Source organism: Crocodylus porosus, unplaced genomic scaffold (genome assembly GCF_001723895.1).
Source record: "Crocodylus porosus isolate Cpor-Errol unplaced genomic scaffold, CroPor_comp1, whole genome shotgun sequence".
Classification (NCBI taxonomy): Eukaryota; Metazoa; Chordata; order Crocodylia; family Crocodylidae; genus Crocodylus; species Crocodylus porosus.
The window spans coordinates 3,090,445-3,106,722 of NW_017728934.1; the positions used below are offsets into that span (position 1 = coordinate 3,090,445).

The following is a 16,278-nucleotide window of genomic DNA, read 5'->3' on the forward strand; positions in this document are numbered from 1 at the left end:
AGAATGCCAGAAATGAACAGAAAGTTTACCTTGCTCTGCTTTTTTTCTTACTAGAAAGCAATCCTTTTCCTCTGCCCAAGAAACAGTTGTCCTGTCCTTCTTATGCCAACTCCTTTGATTTTCTTCTGTAACTAAACCAGATTATGGAGCTCTGCTTCATTCTCCTGCTGCTGAGTGTGGTCTTTTCCCCTACTCCCTGCTCTAGGCTGCAGAGCTCTTGTGATTGCCCAGCAATCTGGGGGCAGAGATGCTCCTGGGCTGCCAGCTGTTGCTCCTTAGAGATCACTCCAGGCATCGCTACTTCAAGATCATCCCTGACCAATGCGTGTTTAAACTGTTCTTGAAAACCTCCAATGATGGAGAGTCCCACAGCTTCCCTAGGCAGTCTATGCCACTGCCTCACTATTCTAACCATGAAGAAGTTTGTCCTGCTATCCAGTTGAAACATATTTTGCTGCAGCCTCTCGCTATTTGGTCCACAGCCTGCTCTCTGCAGGAGAAAAGGTGTTTTCCCTCCTCCATAAAGCAGTCCTGGGGGCTGGAGTCACCCAGGCGCTAAGGCACACAGTTGTATAGCCTAGAAAGGTTGCAAGGTTGACACCATAGCAGAAGTGCTCATGGCGTGACCCTGTCAGATTGCAATGAATCTGCAAATTATACTAAATACCATGTCACAAGGACATGAAAAAGAAACAAAAGCATAACAGGCCTTTAGATGTTTGAAGGCAGCCATTATGTCCCTTCCTAATTACCTTTTCTGTAAGATGAACATATCTAGTTCTTTCAACCTTTCCTCATGTGACTTGTTTTCCAAACCCTTAATCATTTTTATTGCCTGCCTCTGGGCCCACTCTAACTTAACACTGAAAGTTATATCACCTTTCTGGCTGATTGAGTTGTATAGCAATCTCAAATGTAAACTCTCAGAGATTCATTTCCCTTTTGCAAGCCAGGGTTCCTCTATTGTCTGGTCTGGAGATATTCCTGATGTTTGCTGTAGCAACCACTTCATTGAACGATTCACGTCATATCTTAAATATAGAAAATAGAGTCACATCGAATAGCATAGTTCATACAAACATACACATGATAACCCTGAACATAGTTTAGCACTAGCTGTAAATAGAGAAAAATAGAAATTCCCAAATAGAGTATGGGAAAATATCTAGGCATGACACAAGTTGAAGTCCTAACATCAGTCCTGTGTTTGACTGGATCTCTGAGAGGTGTTAGAGCACTGTGCTGCAAAACTGAAAGATGGTTAAAAAATCTCTGGATAAGGGAGGGGAAGATGTGGAGGGAGTCACGGTCCCCAGCTTCCTGGGCAAGTGCCCAAACCACTCGTATATTCATGCTAAAAGATAGGAGGCCGTCTTGTCTTTCCTGGAGGTATGCATGTAAGTGGCATGTCTATGTCTGGCCAGGATGTTGTCTTCTGCACATGCTCATGTGTCCACAGTCCAGGGTGTGCTTAACTGCCAAAAAACACCACTTCTGTAGACAGAAAACTCACGCTGAGGTGCACAAAAGGAAATAGATTTGTAATTACCAGATGTTCTTGCCTCTTCACTCTGGATTGTTTAACCGGGATACAGATGATCACCAGAAATGACCTCTCCTCTTTTGAATTGCTGGAGCATGGAAGGCAAGTGGATCATCTTCACAGCCTTTGAAATCGTAGAAAGCCCAGCTGGGTGGCAGTGTTATAAATGGGGTAGAAGTGAGGTGCAGCAAGCTGGTTTTAGAAGCGCTCAGCTGGCTATCCCACCAGGACACTAGAATTCAGGGGTATTGAAACCTAGCTGGTTCCTGTTCAATCCCAATTGACTGGACACTGTAAAAATGAGTTGTTTTCTCTTGGCCTTGAGCATTTTGGGGTGGAGGGTAAACTTGCAGGCTCTGTTCCATGGATTGTATCTCCCTTCACTCTGCACAGGACCCTCTGAGCAGGCTAGAGAGAGACCTGTCTCTGCAGATGCAAATCGTGCAGGCTGCTCATCACCTCTTCAGGGAGGAGAACATTAGCAAGCAAATCAAGAAGCGGAGGAAGAGCGCTGTGCTGAAGGAGGAGAGGAAGATGAAAGAGCTGGAGAATGCCCTCAATGAATGCCGTCTAATGGCCGGACAGAAGCCCATGCCCAAGGCCAGCACCACAACCACTGAGGGTGAGCCATGTGCATCTGCAGCTCTCAGCATACTGCTCAGTGAAAACCTTCTCAGCTTTAGAGAGTGGACATGTAAGCCATTTGGGCAGCTCCATATGGTTGGCCAGAGATCAGCTCCTGTCTGACTTGCCTAGCACCCAAAGAGCAGCTTGGCCCTATGTCGAGCCGTGCCACTGACCAGGCTGTCCTGGGAGCTGGCACTGAGTGCCTCCACCTGCCGTAGGGTTTGTCCTGCCCACCCCCAGGTCAAGCAGAGCCCTTACCCCCAGGTAAGCAGAATGTGTCCCATAGCTGCAGCCTGCCCCAGTGGGCAAGAAATGACACCTGTAACTCCATAACAGCATGCACTAAGCTGTGCAGGGAATGCACTTAGGCTTGCAGGGGCTGACCAATGGATGAGCCCTCCCAAGGTCAATCTACAGCTCCCCCTTACATGGACTTCCATGTTGCCTTACACATCTTGCCCCTGGCTTGGTCACACTGCCCACGGACAGTCACACATACCAGGTTTAGAAGGGCTTAGCAGTAGATACGAGGAAGGGAAGCACGGATTATCTGGTCCCTGCAATGTGGGGGTCCCTCCAGGGCTCCTGAAGTTAAGATGTCCCGAGCATTCGATCTTACTACCTTTATGTTAGCTGATCACAAAATAGCTACCAGCTATAAGGCTTTCCCTCAGTTTGTGGCAGCATATTCTAGAATTAAACTATTCTAGCTAAAAGGCAAAGGCCTTGGGGTGAGTGAGTGGGGAAATGGGCCATCAAGCTTTCCCTATAACTAATGAAGATGCTCCCTACAGTGTCCTTAGCTGGGAATTCTGGTTTTATCTTGTTAATTCTGTTACCCGTCCCACTTTTTCTTGAGGGCGAACACGCTCTCCTCCAGCTTCACGTTACCGCCTAGAGTTTCTTTTCTCCAAAACTTATGGTTTCTCCTCTAGGACTGCCATAGCCTGTCTGTCTCCATCAAAATTTCCCTTGTGTTACCCCAGTGAAGGGCTGTGGTCAAGGCCAAAGACAGCAGTGTGCTTAATTAATTAATTAATTAATAATATTTTATATTTTTACTGGGCCTCAAACCTCTTTGCATACATTAATCCAGGGGTTCTCAACCGGGGATACATGTATCCCTGGGGGTACTTGGAAAGGTGCTAGGGAGTACATGTGGGCAGGCAGGGATGGAGCACCTCCACCCTGTGCCACCGCCTCCCAAAGGGCAAGGGCAGTGGCTCCCGTCTGCATGCCACACAAGCACCGCCCAGCTGGCTGGACATGGGGAGTGGGGAGCGGGGAGCTTGCATGCGGCAACGGCCACCATCATTCACCACCCCGCACCACCACGTGCAAGCCCCACCCCTGCTCTGCATCCGGCTGCTGCCACCAGAAGGGGGGTACACTCCATAAAAAAGGTTGAAAACTCCTGCATTAATTGGTTAAAACTTCACAACAGCCCTGGGAGGCAGCTAGCTATGTGGAGATTTCTGTGGCTGAGAGGTATATACAGATATTTTGAAGCATGTCCGAAATGCAGCCTCCTCTTGGGTAAGGGACAGAATGCGACAACGAATAACCAGCAACAAAGAATAGTCTCCAAGTGAAACCAAAGAGTCTGGGATGGGTTGGAAGGATGGAGTTTACACTGGAATTTGGTCTGTGATGCAGATGAAAAGGAATTTTTGTATCTACTCATCTTGTTCACAGTTTTGCAGTGTCCTCTCTACCAGACAGCTGGGCAGATCAGAGGCAGCTGCAAATGCACAGACTCATCTCAAAGGAGAGAAGGGGAATTCTAGATGCCATGACCCTCTTACCATCATGTCCCCTTAGATAGGTCAGCCAGAGTGCCTGCAGGGAATGGATAAGAGAGAAAGCGCTGCTAGGGAGAAGACAGTTTTGTCTAGGCTCTCTGGTCTGGCATTTTCCGGGGGGCATTCTGAGTAAATGCTTGGAGGTGGGGCTGAGCTTCCCCCATCATGAAGAATGTAAGCTGTGGGCAGCTGAAGTTGGAAGTGTATAAGAGATACCTCTTCTTCATAAATTTTCTCACTGTGTCTCGCCTCTTCCTCTTGGGGACATGCAGCCACTTCCTTTCTAGCACATGAGAAACTTTGGGAGAAGTGTTTCAAATACACCTGAGGGGCTTAGGAGTACATGCAGCATGGGTGACTGGTGCCTCCCAAGTCTGGGGGGGGCACCAGATCACCAATGCGGGGGTTCCCCCAGTGGCTGATCGCCGAGCCAGCAGCAAAACCAGAAGTGCACTTCTGGTTTTGCAGCCGGCACTTCCAGGGGGTGCGCAGCTGATCTCAGGGGGTGCACATGCACCTGCTACATGTCACCAATGCATGCATGCATGTAGTTTTGATGCTCAGGGGGTTCTACACTCCTAAACTCAGAGTCCTTATCCAGATCTCTTCTCCAGCACAGTCTTTTCTCCTTCTCTCATCTGTGTCGCTTCCCCTATTTTTTCTATCTAGAGCTGAGCATATCAGATGATCGCTCCTTGTTGGACACCAACCTGCAGGAAGAAGGTAAGGTATTGACATGATGCTGTAGCCAGTGAGAGCCACTAAATCAGTGGGGGCTGAATGGGTAGAGCAAAGCGTGGCGTGCTCCTGAGATGCTGCATGGGTGGTGTGTGGCCTAAATCTGAGTTGTCTGCTTCATGCCCACTGGAAGCCCTGATCTGAGTGCTATTTGATTTGAGCAGAACCATGCAACTACAGGAGTGACCTTCCGGGCCATAACAGGACTGGAGCTCAGACCTGCAAGGAGGGGACATGTTTTACTATGCAGTTTTCACTGTCTTGGCCTATGATGGCATAACATATCATTCCCTTTCAGAGTACTGCCATGCTCCAAATCATCAGGCTGTCCCAGAACTCCTGGTGCCAGTTGAACCAGGCACCCCCAACAGCACCCTGGCTCTGCCCTCCTGTTTGGCCCATCCCAAGAAACACAAGGGGCCACAGCCCGCGTGCTGTGAAATAGCAGGGCTGGAACGCACGCCTATCCAGAACAGCCCATGGAAAGAGACCAGCCTTGATAAGCCCTATGAGAAGCCCAAGAAGCCATCTTTGGAGTCTAGCAATGTATCAAGGTATAGGTCATATATGATACCACCCCTCTCACCCCTATCTCTACTTCGGGGGTCCTGCCATCCAGTCTGTATTTGGATCTTGAGGATAAGACTGGGAACATACCTGTGTAAAGGAAAGAAACAGTTTGGCTTCCTAAGGTAGAGAGTTAAAAAACCAGGTGGTCAGTGTGGTCCCATAGGCAGCACCGTTCCCTCTGAGCTGAGCTAGCGTTAGGGTGGCCCCTGTGCACCTCTCAGCCGAGTTCAGGAACTGAGGTCATAGAGATTTACGCTGAGTATAAATCCTTTGGCACTCATTCTGAGAGCATTGTCTTTATACCGCGTATCCTGGCCAGATTCCAGCTAATCGTGGCGTTTTTGCTTGGTTGTGGTGCTCTTCATTCCTTGTACTAAAATGTTGTGGTCTGTGCTGCTGCTTTCCATGGGTGCACAGCCCGGTATTTGGCCTTCTCTCCCACATCTCCTGATGAAGGTAGCATCTTCCTTACACTGGTCTTATTCAGTTTGAGTTGTTTTATAAACCCATGCTAAGCAGGAGTTTCTATGAACACCTTACTGGGCTGAACATCTTTTCCATTTTCTCTTCCTTTCCTTTCTTTGCCTTTCCTTCCTTTTATTTCTTATAGGGAATGTGATATCCTTGGGTGGAGCACTGGTGCTAGGAACTGAACCTTTGATTTCTGAATCTAAAAAGCACATGCCTATATTGCCAGGCCTAAAGGAGCCAGCTGTTTTAACCTGAAGGCTGTAGCACTCCTAAGGCTCTGCGAGTCTGACCTTTGTGGACAGCCAAAAAGTCTGTCTACACTGCAGCCACTGCCTCATCCATAGAAGCACTAGGTTCAGGTTAGATGAGGACAGAGTCCTACCTCTCAGCTCTCACATACCCAACCTCATACAGAGTGACTCTGGATCTGAGGCCCAGCATGGGTTCACTGCCCAAGTATTTACCTGGCTTCTCAGATTAGTTTTGGTTGCTTGCATTGAGCGCCACGCTTCCTCAGCTACACCGCCAGTCTTAGATATGATAAAGCTGGCTTGGGGATGTCTGCACCTACTGCAGTGACATCATACCCAGAGCCACACTGCTTGAGAGTGGTTTAATGACAGAAGGGGACAGGGGCTCTGTCCTCATCTAACTGGAATTCAGTCCTACTCTGTTACCAGGTGAGGAATCATGCCAGTATTGGGAGACGCTGGCTGTCAGCTGTCCCACATCTGTCTCTGCTTTCTGTGTTTCTCCCCTGCATCCTAGCTTTAATGCTCTTCCCAGTCCATGTGCCCAGCCGTGCAATTCAAAGGATGTCCAAAATGCCCCTATACTCACTGTCCCCAACTATGCACAGGCCTGGGTCCAGGACTCTGGCAGGCAGGAGGGGGTAGTCTCAGTTCATAAAGTGATACATAGAGACAGGATTGGCATCAGAGGCAGAACTGAGCTAGGTAGACGGGGAATCAGATAACTAGGCCTGTCTAGAGCAAAAGAAATCAGTGGGATCTAGTGGGTTCAGCACTGGACTTGGAATCAGCCAGCTAGAGTTCTGTTCCCAGCTCTGGCACTGGCATGCTGGGTGACCTTAGCCAAATCACTTCCCATCCTTCTGCACCAGTTTTCACTAGGGGTGCACAGATAAAGATTTTCTTGGCCAATATCGATAGCCAATGATTAACCAACTAATTATATCGGCCGATGCTGATCTAATAACCGATATTTAGTAATAGTGCAAGGCATTTTAAACTATTAATATGAATAAACCTTTTTTTGGGTTTGTTTTGCATTTATAACACACATGTATCTACATACTCTGGCCCTCGATGAGGGTGGCAGTGATTGCCTTATTCTCACGCACGTCACACCTTCGCCTATGGCTCCTACCCTCTCCCCATGCAGCCTGTGCTGCCATCCTGGGCAAGCAGGGCAGACATTTGAGCGAACAGCAGTACTGGACACATTTAGAGCCCCAGAGCATGCTGCTGCCTCAACACCAGTGGCCCTGTGCAGCACAGCTCCTACAGCTGCGGGGAAGAAGCCCCTTTTGCAAAGGCACCAAGTGGTGTGGGATGCCCCTTGCATGGCACATTACCTTTCCTGCACACAGCCCAGCATCTCCACAGCAGTCCCAGCACTCAGACCCTGGCCATGGCAGCTGCAGCAGCAGCTGGAGGCAGCAGTGGTCCCTTTGTTGCTGAGTGCGGTGCCCTGTAACTGCTCCCAGGTGCCCCCTCCCGCTGCTCACTGGGACCTGCTCACTGTAGTTTGCCTTGGGCTCAGATCAGCAGTGGGATCTAGGGACTGGACTTCACTCACTGGAGTGCTCTGGGCACATGGCCTTAATTATTAGCCACAATGATCAAAAAAAAGCCAATAGCTGAAAACGTTGTTTCTCTCTTTATTGGTGCAGGTCCAATAGCCAACTGATATAAGGGTGCACCCTAGTTTTTGCCCCTCCACCTCTCACTTCTGTGTGCAGACTGTGAGCTCTCAGGGGCAGCAGCTCTATCCAGCACCCAGTACAATGCAGCCCTGATTCTGGTTGCCAGCCTTGGTTTCTACTTTAATAGGAATAAAGGCTTGTCTGCACAGGAACACTCAGAGAACTTAATATGAATGAACTACAAGTGTGACTTCTAATAGATAAATAATTAGTCAAGTAAACTAAATCAAATTAAATCCACTCTGATACTGAATGGCAGTGTCTATGGGCATCTATGCATGTACTCTGGGTGGAGGGGGAGAGGGTTTTTTTTAATTAGAGCGGCTCTAATGAAAGCACTCACAGCATCGCATGTATTCAGTTTTCCATGCTTCAGAATGGTGGCGGGGGCACTTGAACTAGAGCCTGTTGGACGAGCTTTAGTTAAAGTGCCCCGCCACTATTTTGAAGCTCGGGAATGCTGAATAGATGTGATGTGGAGGCTGCTGGAGCATGTTAATTAGCACGTTCCAGCAGACTTGATTAGTCATACCAGAGCAGACATCTGGCACATGTTTAGGTTCCCTGTGTGAGGATGTAATGCAGTTTAAGTAATGCACTTTAAAAGTTGATTCAGACCCTTTTTCCTGAGTGTCTTATGTAAGCCCTAACAGAGGTGATAACACTGAGATCCTGGGAGAAATACAAATGGTGTGCATTTTACATACAATGAGATGGGGGAGCACAGGAAAGAGTGTGGGACAGCAGGTGACTGTATGGATCTGAGTGGAGCACTGTCTTAGGAAAGGGAAGAAAAGCGAGATGCTGTAACTACATGAGCCTGACTTAAATCCTAGAACCTGTGATTTTTAGGACTCCAGTAACTTTTCTAACCTTGTAGTGTCCAGCAGTGGGATGTTCTGTCCTTCCTGAACCACTTTCTCTCAAGCTTTCATACCACTGAGCTAACTCCATGCACTAAACAGCTGTTGGGTGAAGGATGCTCTCCTTCAACATACTGGAAACCTTCCACATTTAATCATTAGCAATAGTCAGGTCCTTAAAGGACTCTACAGGGTCCCTGACACTTCTTTATTTTCAGAAAATATGCTCTGCCTAGAGAAGGGATTTTGGCTTCAATCCATTACTTCTATTTTTTCATTTTTGTGTCTGATTGGTTTTGGCTTGGGATAGAATAGGATGTCAGTGTAGGAGGTTACAGGATTTAGGGATATAAAGTGCAAGGGGGAGTCACTGGAGTTCAAAGGTAAGGGCTGTAGTGTTGGTGTTAAAGGGTACAAGGAGGTGCCAGTGTTGTTTGGGATGTCAGTGTGGAGGCTTAAGGGTAAGAGCCAGCATTGAAGATTAAGAGGGGAAGAGGGAGTCACTGAGATTTGGGGGTAGGAAGTCCCATTGGGTTTTGGTTGATGGTTTTGGGGCATAGGAATAGAAAGCACTCAGTGTTGCAGTTTGGGGTCTAATTGTCAGGGTTTAGTGTTCTGAGCGGGTATCAGTGTTGGTGTTAATCATAGAATCAATGAGTCGGGAGGGACCTGGACAGATCATTGAGTCCAACCCCCGCCGTGGGCAGGAAGGAGCACTGGGGGTGGGAGGGGTCATAAGACCCCAGCCAGGTGCCTATCCAGTCTCCTCTTGAAGATTTCCAGGGAAGGTGAGAACACCACCTCTCTGGGAAGCCGATTCCAGGCTCTGGCCACCCTTACAGTGAAGTAGTTCTTCCTAATATCTAACCTAAACCTATCCTCCCTCCGCTTGTGGCCATTGTTCCTGGTGACTCCAAGGGGGGCCCCGGTGAACAGACTTTCCCCGAGTCCCTGCTGGGGGCCCCTGATAAGGTTGTAGGCAGCCACAAGATCCCCCCTCTGTCTCCTCTTGCGGAGACTGAAGAGATTCAGGTCCCTCAGCCTCTCCTCACAGGGCTGGCCACGGAGGCCCCCAACCATACGAGTGGCCTCCTCTGGACCCTCTCCAGGTACTCCACGTCCTTCTTGAAGTGCGGCGCCCAGGACTGGACACAGGACTCCAGCTGCGGCCTGACCAGCGCCGCATAGAGGGGGAACAAGACCTCTCTGGACCTGTTAGTGATGCCCCTGTTGATGCAGGACAGGGTGCGGGTGGCTCTGCCTATTACTTCGTCGCAATGGCAACTCATGTTCATCCTGGAGTCAGTCCTGACTCCAAGATCCCTCTCTGCCTCTGTGCTGCCGAGAGGGGCAGCCCCTAACCTATAACCATAATGCTGGCTCCCTCGCCCCAGGTGCAGCACCCTGCACTTGTCCTTGTTGAACCGCATCCTGTTCAGATCTGCCCACTTCTCCAACCTCTCCAGGTCTGCCTGGATGCGGTCCCTGCCTGCCGGTGTATTCACTTTACCCCACAGCTTGGTGTCAGCAGCGAACTTGAACAGGGTGCTCTCCACAGCCTTGTCCAGGTTGCTAATGAAGATATTGAACAGCACCGGCCCAAGGACCGAGCCCTGGGGGACTCCGGTGCCCACATAAAGGGGATGTTTGTGGCCATCTAAAACCTCTTCTAGCAGGGCACAGGTTCCTCCCTGAAGGGTTGAAATTAAAATTAATAGTAGAAGGATGATCTTTGGGGTGTCAGTATCAGGGTTTCTGACCTGGCACTGATGTTGTGAGCTTCATTCATGAAATGGAAAGGCTTTTTCCAAGAGGACATTTCTCTGGCTTTCCAGTGACTTTTCATCCTGTTCTCTGCTCATTTTCAGTATCAAGCTTGTACTGTACGATTATGGAAAAGATGAATTTAACATATCTCATGAAAAACAAACCCACCACCTCTCCCCATGTCATAGGAACCAAGGCCAAAGGGGGAACGGTATGAAATGGGAGGTCTTGTGGGTACAATGCTGATGGATACAAGTGGTACTAAGGGGACTGGAAGTTTGTGTGCTTGGAATCGCTCATAAAACCTTCTAGTGTGTGTTGTCTGGGCTGCTCATTTCCTAAGTGTGAATAGTTTTCTGGGATTTTTGACGGTGCTCCTTTCAGCCTGGCAGGGATGGGAGCCTAGCAGCCTAGTAAGAAGCCTTGCTGCCTCCAGAGGCATGAGTGAGAGCACCACTCCCGACTTGTGCAAGGGCTGTTTCCAGTTGTAAGCGGCTGTGTGATCATCATTTAGGCTGGGGAGTTTAAGGTAACTGGATGCAATGCTGGCTACATCCCTCCCTTGTGCACCATGGATTAATCATGTTAGGCAGATGGACCATTAGGCATGGGCAGGTCCTTGATTTGCTTTCAGCCTGAAATTCTAGGAGGGAAGGGGAAAGGGCATAGTTAGTTCTTCATTCATTGCCTGTGCTGTGAGTGGTCTCTAAATGGATTCCTCTTGTCCACAGAGTGGAGGCATGCCAGGACTATGTGGAACCCCGTGGAAGAAGCATGCTACCAAGGAGGCGCCCTACGTACTACACCATCACTGTCCCCAGCTACTGCTTTCCCCTGCCTAAGCCCAGCGTGGTCTCCAACCCCACCTATCACTCCAGCTCTGACGACAGCAACTCAGACGTCTCCAGCATTTCATATGCCACCTCTCCTGGTAGCAGCAGCCCTGACATCTTCCTGAGGCCAGTGCCCCCACCAGCTATTGAGCAGCCCTCTCCAACATTAAGGGGCCAGATTGTTGACAGGCCTGGAGCAGTGTATTACTACCAGACCTCCCAGCAGCTACTGCTGCCTCCTTGCTGCATCCCAACCATGGAGTATGTATCTGAGAGCCACATGGTGGCTGCAAGGGAGTTCAGCTGCAGCCGCCCTTCCCTGGGCACCGGTGGGCCACCTCTGTTTTCCTATGAGGAGGACAGGGTGCCCATGCGCTACCAAAGACTGGTGCCCTCCCAGAGCAGGATTGTACGCACCCCATCCCTCAAGGACTATGCTACAGCCAGAGGCCGGACACTTTCCAAATCAGCTGTGACGGAGGAGCTGAAGTCATGGCATGAACGCACCAGGCTGAGGAACTCACGGCCCCATTCGCTGGACAGGCAGGGGACTTTTCGAATGTGCAGTGGGCCAGGCGGGGAGCTGTATGCCTTGCGATCCCCCATGCAGCGAGTTCAGGTAGAGCACCCTGGGGAGCAAGAGCCAATGCAGAGAGCAGTGCTCTACCAGGGACACTGCATGACGAGGGGAAATAGTGGAACTTCGTACCACACTAGCTTCTCATTTGATGGGGGGGGGAAGTAACTATCCTGGATTTTCCAGGACATCCCCAAATTTCAGGGCTGTGTCTTGGTGTCCCCAAGGCTCCCTGAAAAAGGTTCTTCATCCTTGCATGTGATAAACTGGTCCCAGATCAGTGCCAGGCAGTGTCCTGAGCTGGGCCAAAACTGTGTCCCCCCAAATTCTGCTCCCTGAAAATTGGTCATTTTACCTAGCACATTGCAGAAGCTTGGGGTGCCTTGCCCTCAGGTGCCCAATGAATATGAGCTGGCAGGAATGGGGGAAGGTGGAAGCGGGGGAATGCAGGAATGGATTGTGCGTTAGGCTCTGCCAACTCAAGTTAAAATTTCTACAGATTAAATAGGCTTGTGAGTCTTGTTCTAATCCCTAGAAGTAATGATGTCCACATCACGCTACTGGCAGACACAGAACTGTGAGTGAAGGGAGTCCCAAAGTGTGAAAGAGCAAGAAGGTTCGGATGGAAGGGCATGGCACAGCTATAAGGGGGAAGCTACTAGTATACTGCCTGTTAAACTGTGGTTGCCTTAGCCACTACTCTGCACCCTTGCTATCATGTGTAGGAGCAGCAAAGCATGGAGAATGGAAGTGATTTAGCCCCAGGCCTCCTGACCTCCTGTGTCCCCATGTGCTGTTTACCTTGTAATTAAATGGTTAGCAATTACCAGGCATGGGATCAGCCTTGAGAGGATAGTAACTCACAGCCTCTGTTAACGACAGCCTCTAGCACAGTAAATTCATCCTAATTTGATTGGTAAACAGTAGTGATCCTGGCTTGGTATTTATGGCTTTGCTGAGAGAGTCGGATCTTTGTTTCCAGGGTCAAGGCATAAAAAAAGAGTCACAAACATGTAGAACTGAGACCATCAGCTAATGACTACTGTTGGTCACTCTTGCATTGGAGCAAAACGCAGGCGCCAGACCATCTCTCCTATGAATTTACTCCAGTGTATCATTTCCGTGTATTCTCTGCTCTGTAAAGAAATGATGCTAGTAAAATATTTGTGACAGAATGGTGTTCAGGCCAAGATTTGTGACACTTGCATGTAGAATAGCAGCATCGTATACTGCCTTAGCTAGATCGTAGATCTAGGTGGTGTAAATCAGCATCACTGGCTCTAGTGGAGCTATGAAGAGTTACGTCAGTTGGGGGTTTGGCCCATTGACTCCAATGACACCACTCCAGTTTAGATCAACCCAGACTCTGGACCTATACCTTTAAGGCTACTTTAATAATATTGTAATGTATTTGAGCACACATTTGAAATATCCGTGCAGTGTCTTTAACTAATTATTTAACACAGAAACCCTTCCAAAACTTGCATCTCTTCTTCTGCAATCTCTTGCAGTCAAGGATGATTGTTTTCTATATTTGTGGGTCTGAAGATGGCTGAGGAGGCCAATCTGGGATCGACAAACCCTATTGCAAGATCCAGGATCAACGATTTCTGTTGCAAAAAACGTGCATCTATACCTGTGCAGAAGAGGGAACTAGTTAATACAGATCAGAGGTGGCTCCACCAATGCCCTTAAATCCTAACTGTACTCCCATTTTGAACCTCCAGGTTCCCTTCCTATGTACAGTTCTGTGAGACATCATCCCTTTCAGGGATTAGAACAAGACTCACGTGCTTTATTTGTGGGGTTTTTTAAATTTAGGTCTCCAAATTCACTAGCTTGAAGTTGTCACTTTTAATGTAGCCTCTTGTGGTGCCCTCCAGTGCCTTTTGGGTGGAATGAGACAGGGTGTGGGATCCTGTTATGCCAGCTGCAGTATAGATGCCTACGTGGGGCAGGCATTGTGCATTGATCTCTAGACCTGATGTACAGGATGACTGTGCCTTTTCCAGTGCCATTAAGCAGCTCTTTCCTTTGCCCTGTGCAGGTCCCTCAGATCCATATCCTGAAGCGGTCCCCTGAGGGAGCCCCCGTGCAAGTCTACGTGCCTGAAAATGGTGAGATCATCACTCAAGTCTAGAGCCAGCACTGCATCTGCTGCCACCCTGCCCAGCTGACTGCCTTCCTTGCCAGGGTATCCCCAGACTTCCTGCCTGAGAGAGTGCCAGGCAGTCCGAGGCACTGAGCTCCTCAGTCTGCCACCCTCTAAGCTTCTTGGGATGATCGGACAGCCATCTGCAAGCCATATATTTGTACCGAGACAGAGGCGTGGGCACTTCCTGCCTTTGTCCCCCATTACCCCTGGAGGACACCACTGTGGGAACAGAGTCCAGACCACACTAATCCCAACTGTGTCCTTCAAGCACAGCTGTCATTTGAAAGGCCTGGATTCATTTTGGCATATTGTTACCCTCTGTGCTCTTCTTTGGACTGAGGGGCAAACGGAGAGCTGTTGCGTACGCTCCCCACTGTGTCTTCTTTTCACTCTCATCCTATTTATTTATCTATCTGTGGAGAAGCATGAGAAGTGAGCTCCCTTTGGACACACTGTCCTTTCTGTGTCTTTTGAGGAAGGGTTGATCCAGGAACAGTGTGCAGGCAAGACAAGTTTTGAAGCCTTCATTTGGATCTTAGAGGCAAAGGGACCCGCTAGATTTCTTAGCAGAGTAACAGAGAGCAAGTTGTGCACATGGTGACAAAGACCTTTGCTTTGGAAGGACAAGGGGCAACAGGTCCATCTGATCCCTGGGTAATGATTGGCTACAAATGCAAGGGACTGCACTAAATGGCTCCAGAGGCTTTCCTGGTATTTATCCCCACGGAGACCACTGTATTTGGTTTGTGGATGTGTTTCAGCTGATAAGATTATCAGCAGTTTTGCACTGAGACCTTGCAAGTATTACCCTGGTGATGGTGTTTTGCTAGGACATAGGCTGCTGCCCAAATGGTACAGGATCATTTAGAGTGTGCCAGGATTCGGGCAAGTGCTGATAAATTCTTCCTCTTAATTGCTTCTGCAAAGCAACTGCTAGTTTGCAGACCATGGTGCAAACAGTGCATCCCCGCAGAATGCAGCAGGAGTGAGCCAGCCTGTTGGTATGTCTGCATGTAGGGGGAATGAAAGGAAAAATGAGCTGGCTGCTAGTCTCTCTGCATTCCTACGAACCACTCCAACTCTCTCATTGAAGAGGAGCCACAAATCTTGCCATCTTCCAAGGCTTTATATATTCTTTTCAGTTTTATGGAAAAATGTCCTTATGACCAGGATACCTACCAAGCTTTGTGGGCAGCAGCTGATAGTAGATGAAGTTTACAATTTCACTTTATCTAGGGACTTGCGTCAGTCCCTGCAAAGCCGGTGCCTTCCAAGACTTTGTGGATTTAACCTCAGAATACCCCTGGGGGACAAGAAAATGGTATCCTCACTTTACACACGTGGAACTGAGGCAGAAAGTAGTTGAGATGACTTGATTAAGGTTGTGCAAGAAGATCTGTTGTGGAGTCAAGAACAGAACCCCGTCCTGTCAACTACCTGCTGAGCGCCTTAGCCGCAAGACCATCCCTAAAAGGGAAATGCACTGTGAGCAGAGGGAATGGGGTTGTTTCTGGATCTTTGAGTAATCCAGAAAGCTGCTGACTTTGCTCACAGTGGCTTTTCATAGTGCTGGCAAGAAGTCTAAGCTTCTGAGATCCAATGGACAACTGGCATTTGCTGTCTCTGTGGCTGGTCAGGTGCTTTTCACTAGGACTGGTTTACCATGGAGTGTCAAAAGCATCTAATAGAAACATGCCCAGGTTTAATAAGCCAGTTGTCTTGGAGCAGTCAGCTGGGCTCTTCCTTGCAACTTCTCCAGATGTCCATGAGCATTAATCACCTAGGTCAGTGTTTCCTGAACTCTGGGGCAGGCCCCACAGGCAGGAGGAGGGGAAAGGGCTTGGGGAGGGGGTGAATATTCCTATAAAGGTGCATGCAAATCATGGTGACAATCAGCTGTGCCCTTCCCCATTCTTCAGCTACTCTTGTGCCTACTTCAACCAGCAATGCCCCTTCCCCTTGCTGCCAGGTCTCATGGCCAATTGCTGCCATTTCCCCCCACCGGTGAAGGGCATCAGCAGCAGTTTGGAACTGGTGGTAAAGGAAACAGCAGCAAGAGAAGTGGTGGCTGCAGCTGAAATAGGGAGGTGAGAGGTCTGGGAAACACTGAGGCAGGGTATAGACAGATGTAATAACTTCAGTATCAGAGGATACCAGTATAAGCTGTTATCCTGCTACTGCTACACTTGCATAATTCCATGGTGATACGAGTTTAACCCTGTTTCATTCAAGGTCAAAGTCAAGGTAATTTAGTGTAATTATATCACTACAGGATCATGCAGCTGTGAAAGTGACAGTATAATAGCTGATACACACTTCAAAGCAGCAGCCTCCCTTCCTTTTTAAAACAGGTAAAAGATGTATTTGCCCACACCCCTAAACAG

The 16,278-nt window shown here is 48.9% G+C and overlaps 1 protein-coding gene across 2 annotated transcripts in view; it reads left to right on the forward strand.

Moving 5' to 3' along the window:
• Positions 1-16,278, forward strand: part of CUNH1orf106 (chromosome unknown C1orf106 homolog) — a 44,744-nt gene extending 28,466 nt beyond the window's left edge. For both annotated transcript variants that reach the window (XM_019546305.1, XM_019546304.1), the window contains exons 5-9: positions 1,937-2,165; positions 4,642-4,695; positions 5,009-5,264; positions 11,061-11,781; positions 13,787-16,278. In XM_019546305.1, coding sequence (XP_019401850.1) covers positions 1,937-2,165; positions 4,642-4,695; positions 5,009-5,264; positions 11,061-11,781; positions 13,787-13,879 — 1,353 coding nt within the window. In that variant the 3' untranslated portion in view covers positions 13,880-16,278. The remainder of the gene's footprint in view (positions 1-1,936; positions 2,166-4,641; positions 4,696-5,008; positions 5,265-11,060; positions 11,782-13,786) is intronic.